The sequence below is a fragment of the Taudactylus pleione genome, unplaced genomic scaffold, assembly GCF_031769625.1.
Source record: "Taudactylus pleione unplaced genomic scaffold, aTauple2 ptg000711l, whole genome shotgun sequence".
NCBI classification, from domain to species: Eukaryota; Metazoa; Chordata; class Amphibia; order Anura; family Myobatrachidae; genus Taudactylus; species Taudactylus pleione.
In genome coordinates this window covers 3,289,190-3,301,371 of record NW_028285113.1, presented here as the reverse complement: position 1 = coordinate 3,301,371, position 12,182 = coordinate 3,289,190, and the positions used below count along the sequence as shown (strand labels likewise).

The 12,182-nt window shown below is 41.4% G+C and overlaps 1 protein-coding gene across 1 annotated transcript in view; it reads right to left on the bottom strand.

Moving 5' to 3' along the window:
- CNTN5 (contactin 5) overlaps positions 1–9,841 on the bottom strand; it is a 569,036-nt gene extending 559,195 nt beyond the window's left edge. Inside the window, exon 1 of the mRNA XM_088456711.1 lies at positions 9,790–9,841. Within this exon, the coding sequence (XP_088312837.1) occupies positions 9,790–9,841 (52 nt within the window). The remainder of the gene's footprint in view (positions 1–9,789) is intronic.
- Positions 9,842–12,182: the final 2,341 nt, after the last annotated feature.

Sequence of the window (12,182 nt, the reverse complement as noted above, 5' to 3'; positions counted from 1 at the left end):
TGCCTCCTCAGTATGAAATGGCTAATTCATTGTCACAATTCCCGATAATAGCTAAAGAGTAATGTTAGAAGGCTATATAGAGTATATAATTCCTGTTGTTGATTTTGTGGCTATTATGGATGTGTTGTCTTCAAATATATTCCTTTGTCAAACGCTGGTCAATTTGTGATGATGTGTGCAAGTAAAATGCAAAAGCGACTTGATCCTTTTTTCAGTTTAAATCGACCTTTGGAAAGCTGTGCTGGTATGGGGCACACAAATCGGAACCTTGGCATCAAATTGCTTATCAAAATGGCTGCACTGGGCATTACGATTCATGACATTATCCTAAGCTTGGGTATGAAATTGGTGGCCATATATTTAATTATGTGATGAAATGAAATTAATAAAGGATAATAAACTTTATACCATGGTGCAAATGTGAGAGACCAGTGGATAATACATGGAACCCATGCACTAAACCATGTACATACCTCACAGAACTTCTACTAGAATTAAGGGGGAGATTTATCAAACAGAGGACAAGTGAAGGTGCTGCTGCTGTATAACCAATCAGAATCTAGCTAACATTGCATAGAATATACTGGATAAATGATAGCTACAATCTGATTGGCTGCTATAGGAAACAGCTCCACTTGTTCTCTTTAGAATGTTTGATAAATCTCTCCCTTAGAATGTGGTTTCATGCTCTAAAGTACCGCAAAGCATCATTGCACATTGCTCTTACAATTTTTAAGAATGTCCCAATGACACATGGAAATGGTAGTAGATTCCTTTCTGTATTGGAACAAAGAACCCAAAAGTGAAACCACTGCCTGGCTCCATAAGGTACATCAAAACTTGTAGCACCTTCAATCCTAAAGGAGACTGTACATTATTTATTATTGCTTACTGACATCCTATTTTACTGAATATTGCTGCTTATCAAACTTGCAACTGACACAAAATGTCTACAAAGTTGCAGCATGACTGCATTTCAATACAAATGCCATTACTTAATAGACACCCTCCATAAGAAGTGAGAAAGACTTGTCAATCAGTAAACCAAGTTACAGCACCACAGTGGCTTACAGGTGTTAAATGTATGTACAGACCATTCTAGACTGACTCAGAACAAGAAAGGTTAAGTGATGATTATCAAACATTTTTTTCCCTGCACCGTGATTTAAATGTGATAATGATATTTAGAAGTTCTCTAAAAAGGGCAAAGTGATCAAAAGTACATATTAGCATAAATATGTTATGATGTGTTTATTGCTAATTACACTCATCCCAATGAAATTGTAATACAGACATAAATAACACAAGAAAGATAATTTTTCAGAAAAGGATACTAAAAAATAAATCCTGTACAAAGATTATGCTTAAAACTACACAGTAAGCAGTTTAGGAAGCACAATACAGTAGGACAGTAGAGCAAATACAGTTTTGGATAGTTGTGCTTGTCGACTTGCGCAGTTGAGTGTAGATTACCACCAGGGCGCATAGGTTTGTGGAACAAGATTGCCACATTTATGGAGGAATTATGGTTTATCTAGCAAGAGGGAAGGACATGGGTGGAATTAGGACTTTCCCAGTGAAGCACTGATGCACCATTATTAAATATAAAAGGTCGTAGTCCAAATGGAAAATAAGATGTTATTTTCTTTTTTATTGAGCCATTTTAGTTCAAATCGATAAATAATACAACCCCTCCCCCAACATTCCACCCTTAAAATGACCAATCTAAATGCTACAAACTGCCACATTGAAATGATGTATGCTGGGAATCCCCAGTAATTCCCTACCCAGGCAGCCAATCATAAGCAGCCAGTTGATGGTAACACTTGTGATTGGCTGCTATAAAAGAGTCCTGGCTAATCTCTGCTTTGATAAATTAAGATGGTGCATTTCTGTATGAATTTGAACTAGAATGGTTCAAGAAAGGAGAAAAAAAAATTCTAATATTTAGTTATATAGCACCACCATATTGCAATGTGCTTTACAGTTAGGAACAAAACAGTAATAGAACAGTAATAACACAAGAGGGGTAATAACAGATAAAGAGGTAAGAGGGCTTGCAATCTATTGGGATATAGGCATTGATAAACAAGGATAAGTACTACATATTGCATATCTGTCCATCCAGGAATGTTGTGCCCTGGATCAGTGGGATGTGTAAGTGTAGAAAGAAAACATAAAGTTATGTGTGGACTGTGTAGAGGGAAAGTAATTAGCAGAATAGCTTCCGGAAGTGAAGTGGGGTGCTCTGGAATTTGATAGGCTTTTCTGAAGCAACCGCGCACATGCATCGCGGCATGCGATTTGCTGAGAACGCTTAAGCCACAGTATAAAAGGGCACAGCAGCATTCGCACCATGCAATCCTATGGATCGCGGGAGCAAAAAAGACAATCTTGCCCGTACTCAGGCGCGCGACTCAGCACATGGGTGCCGTGGCAAGTCGCAGCAGTGGCAAAGATGAGAGAGGACACATCTGTATGCTGTCTTTATGTCTACACTCAGAATGAATGAGAGGCATTTTGAACATACAAGACAGAAGTACTTTGGTGATAAGGTCTGTCAGGATTTTATTTCTGCCTTAAATAACAACTGGAACTATTGCAAACATCCTCTCAGAGTCAGAGAGATCCAAATAAATAGGTATCTGTCAGCCGTTTCATATGGGAGACTTCTACCTCAACTCCTGTCAAGGGAGTTTATTACACTAACTATGCCACTTCAAAATGATCAAAATGAAACTTCAGTTCTCACCCCCTAACCAATTCAGGATCTGTAATGTACGTACTTATTTACCTAAGAAAAAAAGAAAAATAACACAACTAAAGTCCACCACAAAGCTCTTGGTCAAATTACATATATACAATTAAATCTGTAATAAGTCATAGAAGTTAAGGATGTTTAGCCTAAGTATAATTTGAATTATATAGAAAGGATTTTATTAAAGAGCCTGGGTTGGGGCTAAGGTTAGGTAAAAGTTATTTAGAGAACAGGTGACCTTTTAGGGTACAAAATCCATTACAAAAGTATGGTTCACTGTTGTACCAGTGGAATGTAGTAATGATAATGTAATATTTTGCTATTGTATGGTAGCATTGTTTCCTTTATTAATGGAAATTTGTTCAGATTTCTAGTGCAAAAATTACTTAACAGTTACCCATTTTAAGAGTTTATAACTGGGATAATTTAAGATAAAAAAAAAATTAATAAAGAGATACCGGTAATCTTTTTCCATTAAAAATGTATATTTACTGTGTTTGGGTAGTGGGAACCCTTGCCTTTCTGCTGAGTGTGGTTGTTTCTGCTGTATGAAAGATAAATAGAAAATAGAAGATCCATCCTTTCCTGAAGTCACTCCAACTTGTATCCGCACCACAGGAATAATCATCCTGACTTATCAGGAGTGCCACACTAGCATCACTGTTTAGTAATGACAAGCTGGAGGGACAAGAGTGATTTTGCTTTACTCGCAAAAATTCTATGTTACTAAAATGGTAAATAAATTGACTATCTCGTTTACACCCAACTCAAGTGTCTTTTGCATGTTCATAGTCCACATCCAGATAATAGCTTTAAAGAGATACCACTATAGCTGTCAACAATTAACAATGTTCGTATTACTAAAAGCCCATTCACACAACTATGCTAGGAAAATCAGTAGTAACAAATGAAAACTATGCAAGATTTATTGCTAATGTACTGTGTTACAAATGCACAGGGCTGTAGAGAGCTTGGCTGAGCTCAGGTACTGGCAATGGTCATGGCCTAATGTATGGAGATATGACCACACCTCCTTTCAAAAACAAAACAAAACCTTAGTATTTGTGATACCGCATGCTCCACAGGGGGGCACCGATCGCTATCTCCCCTCCTGTCCGGTGCAGGCGGAGGAGACTGCTGCTACACTCACTGTAGCATGTTCTGGGCTGCTGCTGATAGAACCAAGAGGAGGGGAGTGCGGGGCCAATGACCCTCCCGCAAGCCCGGACCCGGGTAATCAATCCCTGCTCACCCCCCCCAGCAACCCTATTTGTGCATTGAGCTTCTAACAATATAATCTATTGTACTAGTACTACTAGTCTAGTAGAGTCTGTTGACACACAGGAAATAGGAGGTGACACAGGCTACAGTTTTAAACAATACAATTTTAGTACAACAATGATGAGAGCAGGATGATAACAAACCATTAAATTGATTAATACAATAGTTCAATGTTTGCAACAGCAAGAAAGTAGATGAACCTTTAACTGCAAGTAGCATCTGATGAGATAAAAGTGCTTGTATACACAGCACCTCAAGGGTAGGAAGAAGAGATGTTCGCTGACCAGCGCGTTTTGGTTTTGGATCTGAATTAATCTTCGTGCTTTGGTTTGGGATCTGTTTTTTTTTTTTTTTAAATAAATGATAAAAACTATTTAAAAATAGCTAAAATCATGTAAGATGTGCAATCCAAAACCTGAAATATGGATTTTAAATCTGGATTCGAAACTGCGACTCGGAACTGTCCGAATCTCCTTAGGAAATCAAAACCGGATTTGTCCAAAGTCACGAAAATTCAGGTGGATTCAGATTTCTGGAGCACCGAACCGCACATCTTTATTAGGAAGGCAGCTTTAGGCAAACAAGCCATGATAAGCCGGCAGGTGTGTCCTCCTGCAGCATAATCAGAAATATTAACCTTAACATTTAGTACTGCTTGTATAGACTGTGCGCCTGATTCTGGGTTGCATGCAATTGAAAGTAGCCGCCATTTATAAATGAGAATTGATTGCAAATAAAATGCCAGCGTGAGTATCTGCATGTCCTAATGCCTATACATATATGCGACCGAACCACCCCGCTGTTTTCTGTAAGTGAGAGCAGCCGTCATTATTACTATCAGCACTTACAGTGGTTATGGTCAGGGGCTGGCTGGCAACTTTTAGCCTGGGGGGCAAATGCATGCAGGTGGTCCTGGCAGAGGAGTAGTTTGTAGCCAGGGTCCCCGGAGCACATGCGTGCTACGGTTCCCCCCACCCCCTCAAGTGTTCCAGGGAGGAGGAGGCGGGTCCATATGGAATTAATGTAAAGTCAAAGTAAAGATTAGGGGCAGCCCCCTGTAGTGGTGCCCATATGCAGTGCCCCAGGAGAGGACCCACTTACGCAGGCCTCCAGTAGTGCCCCCAGCAGTGATCCTATTATGCAGTGCACCTTATACAGTGCCCCCAGTAGTGGTCCCCCGTGTGCAGTGCCCCTTGTGCCCCAAGTAGTAAGCCCGTTTTATAGTGCCCCCAGTAGTAGTCCCCCCTGTGCAGTGCCCCTTGTGCCCCCAGTAGTAAGCCCTTATATAGTGCCCCCAGAGTAGTCCCCCCTGTGCAGTGCCCCTTGTGCCCCCAGTAGTAAGCCCCTTATATAGTGCCCCCAGTAGTAGTCCCCCCTGTGCAGTGCCCCTTGTGCCCCCAGTAGTAAGCCCCTTATATAGTGCCCCCAGTAGTTGTACCCCCTATGCAGTGCCCCCAGTAGTAGGCCCCCCCTTGTAGTGCTCCCACTAGTGGTCTCCCCCTTGTAGTACCCCAGTAGTAGTCCCACCCCTTGTAGTGCCCCCAGTAGTAGCCCCCCCTTGTAGTGCCCCCAGTAGTAGTCCCCCCTTATAGTGTCCCCCATAGTAATCCCCCCTTGTAGTTCCCCCAGTAGTAGCACCCCCTTGTTGTGCCCCCTTGTAGTGCCCCTAGAACTGCTCCCCCTTGTAGTGCTCCCAGTAGTGGTCTCCCCCTTGTAGTGCCCCCAGTAGTAGTCCCCCCCTTGTAGTACCCCCAGTAGTGCTCTCCCCCTTGTAGTGTCCCCAGTAGTAGTGCCCCCCTTGTAGTACCCCCAGTAGTAGTCCCCCCTTTGCAGTGCCCCCAATAGTAGTCCCCCCTTGTAGTGCCTCCAGTAGTAGTCCCCCCCTTGTAGTGCCCCCAGTAGTGATCCCCCCTTGTAGTGCCCCCAGTAATAGTCCCCCCCTTGTTGTGCCCCCAGTAGTAATCCCCCTTGTAGTGCCCAGTAGTGGTCTCCCCCTTGTAGAGCCCCCAGTAGTGCTCTCCCCCTTGTAGTGCCCCCAGTAGTGCTCTCCCCCTTGTAGTTCCCCCTGTAGTGCTCTCCCCCTTTTAGTGCTCCCAGTAGTGCTCTCCCCCTTTTAGTGCCCCCATTAGTGCTCTCCCCTTTTTTTTTCTTATTTTAGCCTAACCATAACCCCTAACCCTAAAAATAAGCCAAAAAATCTACACATTATGAACGTGATGAAATTTTAACCATTGACCATGTCGACATATTAGTTGCTGACCTAATGTCCATATCGACATTCTGACCATTGATATTAGAGCCCTTACACCTACCCCATGTAAAGTGCAGTAGATCTGTCTGATTTTGGCATCCAGAGTGCATAGGTATGGCTCACAATATTGATTCTCGCTACATGCCCATGACATACCCCAACACACCCACAATATGTTCTCTTATGTGTCCGGGATTCTTACACAATAAGCGAGCAATCACTAGAGAGAGCTGCATATGGCCGGGCAACTAGGGGAGGGCAGGCAGGACACAGGCCCTGACTGATGGAGGGAGAATGGCACCACAGGGTTGGAGCTGCGGTCCCAGAAAGCAAGATGAGCAGAGAGGGAGGATGATTAGTTAACCATTATCCCCTCCAGGGGGCTGTGCCCTGTAGCAATAGGCTGCACAGCCCCCCTCTCAGTCTCAGCAGGACCTGCTAGATAGGCTGCTGCTTCTTGCTTCCCTGAATGCTGATGTTTGGTACAACAGGTGAGATCTCCAGCAGGTAAGTTAGGGAGGGGGTGTATAGATTATGGTTGATAATAGTAAGAGTAAGGAGTTAATAATGTAATGGCCTTAATTAAGCCTTAGGATTTTTATGAGAAAATTAGGGGTATAATGTTCATAAATGTTATAATTTTATGATGTTGGGGCTAATGAATAATAGGGATTATGAAGTTAATTATTGTGATGGTGTTCATTATATTATCTTTTTATATGGGGTTGTCACTATGAAGGTGAAGTAGTTAATGCTTTTGATGAGGTCTTAATTATTGGTGATGGAATGCTATTGAAAGGCAATTAAAGGCACTCTCTGTATAACATGGTGGTCACTGATGCTCTCTATTATATTGTGGTCATTGAAGTTCTCTGTATTATCTGGTGATCACCAACACTCTCTCTACTATATGGAGGTCACTGTGATGTTCTCTGCATTATATGGTGGCCATGGCATGCTCTCTGTATTATATGATGGTCAGTGTGTTGTTCTCTGTATTATATGGCAGTCACTGTGATGCTCTCTGTATTACAATGCAGCCACTGCAAAGCTCTCTGCATTATATGGTGGTCACTGTGATGATTTCTGTATTATATGGCGGTCACTGTGATGTTCTCTGTAATATATGGAGGTCACTGATGCACTCTATTACATGGTAGTAACTGATGTCTGCATTATTTGACGATCACCAATGATCTCTGTACTACATGGTGGTCACTGATAGTCTCTTTATTATATAGTGGTCACTGATGTTCACTGCATTTTATGGTGGTCATATAGGTAGAGGAAAACTACTATCTACTAGGGAGTGGGTGCCAAGCTGAATGTTTGCCCCAGGTGACATAAAGCCTAGCTTAACCCCTGGCATACAAAATTGTGTGCAATTCAGAATCAGGCTCTGTGTGAGTGCGCTCAGTAGACTGTAAATTGTTGGGAAACAAAGACACAGGTAGAGGTAATAATGGACAATAATATAAAAGGTAGGATATTTACTTTCATTGTCACAAAGGGTAAAAATAGAGAATTATCTGGATGGTGCTGGGTCACGCCTTTTGGCTTAGTTATGGATGAAGGAAAAGAAGAGAAACCAACGGGTACTATCCACACAGAGGAGAAGGGCTGGGATTTATTAGATACTCAGTTGAAGCATGCTATGCCTTGACAATGAAGCCTTTACAAGAACAGATCTTATAATTCCAACTTGATTTCAATAATTCACTGTTCTGTGTAAGAGAAATATGTTTGTGTGACTCCAGATAGAGTGAACGCACCAGGGATACACTCAGTTCTTCCTTGGCAAGCAGGACATTAATATGCACTTGCAAGTCTATTCCCTGGCTGTTCGGGGATGATCTAAATTAATTACACACATCTAACATTTCAACAAACATTTAAAAAAAAAAAGATGCAATTAATTAAAATATGGTTCCCTGAGAGTTCAGAAACTCATCATTTTAAATGTCTTTGCTTCAAAACATGGTGCTGGGCAGTTAGAGAGTTATAGATCTTAGAATTGTATGGAGGATTTTGATGATTCAAGATGGTAGATACATAGGGGTACATTTACTAAAGTGACAGTTTTTAGAAGTGGAGATGTTGCCGATAACAACCAATCAGATTCTAGCTAATATTGTCTAGAAGGTGCTAGATAAATGATAAGTAGAATCTGATTGGTTGCTATGGGCAACATCTCCACTTCTAAAAACTCTCACTTAAGAAAATATACCCCATAGCCCTTGGAACCTTAAGACCTGCCCCATCCACGAACCGCATGGTATTTACAATGAACATTTTCGAGTTCCCTGACCATGGTTTCAATTTAAGAATGATTGATAACCCCTTTGGCATCTGTACAGTATATTTAGCAAACAGTGTTAAACTCAGCTAATTGCAGGTTAGCATCCAGGTAAAGCAGCATCTAGCGGATACACGTGGGTACCTTATTCCCCTAAAACAAACTCGTGACAAATATACAATATATGTGTGACCACCGGGTGGCACTAAACCATAAAAGAAACAAATACTTGTAATTTCTTTTTTGTTCCCTTCTAGGATAGTATAACAAGCAATTTTCAATATGTGGAGAGAAAATAACAAATTCCAAATATAGTGTAATATTGCCTACATAGACACATTTATTATATCATGGATAAAAAGTAACATGCAAAGACATACTCATATAATTAGGCTCTAAATGGCCATCAAAACAAAACAGTCAACTTAATAAGGCTATGCCCAAGCCAGTTACTAAAACAATGGGTGCTCTAGGCCCTGCGTACCAGAATGAAGATGTTATAGGCGTTGTTTTTGCACTGCTGACAATCCGGATAATGTCAGGCAGTGTCTAACCAACGGGTAACGGTTATCAGGTTCCAGGGTCCCGCCTTGTAATGGATATATCCTACTATTCTTGATGCGTTTTGAGCACACCATTCGCTGCACCTGTACTGTAGATGGCATTAGCAGTATGGTCCTCACAGAAATGGGGATTCAACAAACCCGCCATCCTGCAAGAAGAGCAGCCAGCAGAAGGGGATGGACATTCCTGAGGATCACCTATCACTGTGGCCGGGGTGGGAGGAGGGGCCTGGGAGAGGTTGACCCGACAACAGAGGGCCGGCAGCATGTGCATAGCCTGACGGCTAGCTTAAAATTGGAGAGATGACACAGTCGCATCAGATGCGACCATATCAGGTAAAGCTCGACTGGGCGTGGTCGCATCTGACCTGACCATGCCAGGCAAGGAGTTTATAATCCATGGGTAGTACCTATCCATCTCCTCTTCAGTAATGTTATTAAAAATATGCATCAGTAGATAGATCTACAAATCTTTTTTCAACTGTTCAAATTTTGAGTTTCTGTTACTATTTCTATGTGATACTACAGTACCTGCTGATCTACCAATAAAAAAGTTGATCAAAGTAAAAATCAAAAATAGCATTCAGTGCAAGAATTATTCACATTAAAGATTTTTCAGGCCTTCTCAGGTCAGCATTACCTGCTGCTTCTCCAGGTTCTAGAGCAGCATAGTCCCTGAGATCCAGGGCCATCTTAACGTATGGGCATACTGGGCAGCTGCTCAGGGACCAACGATTCTAGGAACCTTCGAGCAGGGGCAGGCTGGGTGGGGGCATCTACATGGAGTGTGCGGCCACTAGCTCCGTACATAGGACAGCCAGCTGAGAGACAGGCATAGAAAGAGGCTCCCCAGACCATCTGATCACAAACAAACAGAGCAGTCAGGCAGAATTCTCTACCTGCCTCCCAACCTGCAGCCACAGAGTCGGAATAAGGGGACATATCCCCCGGGCCCCCTTTCTCAGTGACCACCCCATACTTTGAACACAGCTGCTGTGCAGAGCAGGAACTACACTGTCGGATGGAGAAGAGGGGGCTGGAATCCATAATCCTCGCTTACATCATCAGATTTAATTTTAGTGGTCATTTACATTTTTATTCCTGTGAATGGGTGGGTAGGGGCCCCCAGTCATTGCTTTGCCTGGGGCCTACAATGCTGTTAAGACAGCCCTGCTGACTCTGAGACCAAATTGATGTTGTATGCTCTGGGTGTGAAGGGATTAACAGGCCAAAACGTAAGACCCACCCATATCATCCCACCCCAGGGGGCTAGCCAGAGCAAACTATAAAGTTAGGGAAAAAGGAATGGATGGCAGACGGTGGACAGAGAAAGGAGAAGAAGGTGACAATGAGACAACAGGGCAGTGTAATAAGAAGACAGGATACATACTATACATTAATATTTTTTTTTCACTCACTGTAGAAAGATAGTAAATGAGACCATATTACTTTACTTATCCTCTAATAAATTATTGTTGGTTATTCTAACCAAAGTAACGTAGTATTTACTTAGCCACATAATTAATTGACAGGTAGACTCCTCTGTTTTCCCAACACACAGTAAAATAAAGAAAAAAAAAAGAAGCTTTTCTCTGTTTCAGAGCCTGTAACACAATAACAAGAGCAGTATAAGAAAATATGGCAAGCCTTATCAGTCCCGTGGGAAATTAGGTTCCAGCTGGTTTAGGTATTTTTTTTTTTTTTAATTCTCTATCTTTTCCATCTTTCTCCGAGAACTGCATTAGCACCGATGTGAATTGAGAGAGGAAAATCTATGTAAAAATGAGCTTGTGGGAGTCATTACTCTCATATGTACATAAACGTCTCCCTTCTTGCTGGAGGATTAGATGAGATTAAAAAAAAAATCTCTTATATTTCTAAATTGAGTTTATAGAGTCAATATAGGTATTTATCTACTGTAGTATCATAGAGGGATTCTAAAGGGGAAAAGTGCTGTACTACGGTCTTTTCATGATCTGGAAAGTAAAGCTTCAGCGATATTTAAAGGCCACCTGCATTCTAGATACAGCTCATATAGACCTGAAGGGAGTAAAATAATGTTGACATCAGGTTGAGGTTTGCAAAAAACCAGTGGCAGGAATGAAAAATCAAGGATGACAAAAGTAAATAAGTACAATGAATATTATTTCATTTGTATATGTGGTAACTATAGTCTTACAGGTAAGGCTTGTAGAGTGATAACTAATCATCTCGGGGATAATTTATGATTGTATAAAAAAACTCCTCTTGCAAGTGCAACGTTGTATCAGTTTTGTACTAAATCTTTAGGGGTGCAAAGTTTATAACCCTTTGAAGAAAGCAGTTGGGCAGAACGAGGTCATCGTTGCTCAGTGCAAGCCAGATGCATGACAGCACCAAATTATGTACCCACATGCAAAGAGATTTAGATTTAGTTTTGAGAACACAGTTATGTGCATAAATGCCCGTACAATATCTTAATTACCCCTCAGGGGTAATGACGTCTAGGAGATGAGACATAGTTCCATCCAGACAAAACGCGTTGGGTATACTTGCTGATCAATCTTCTTCAGATAAGCTGTTTTATTTTCTCTATCTATTGTACAGGCATTATTGTGTTCTCATTCTGAAAAACCATCTTGCACTATGTATGTTTGCCTTTATCTTGTATGTGTTTTTGGAGTTCTATTAAACATATGAAAAACCATACTTTGGATGAACTCGTGTGGTCCTATGTGAAACTTTGAGATAATCCTATTTACTTTATCCATATGGTACGGGTTCACTTCTAAACTTTACTCTGCTCACACTGGTGACATTTGCACTTTATTGCACTAGAAGGCGCCTTTGCCATTTATTGTATTTCAGATTGGAGGAGGTGGTGTGTATCCAGACAAGGAGCTTGGCCGTCCTATACTTGGATTTTCCTATGCACTTACATATTTGTTTGGATTTTTTTGGACACTTTGTGGACTTTTTTGGAACTTCTTTTGGGATTTTTTTGAATTCACTGTACTTCTGTTGTATATACTCTTTCAGCGCTAATTGTTATTT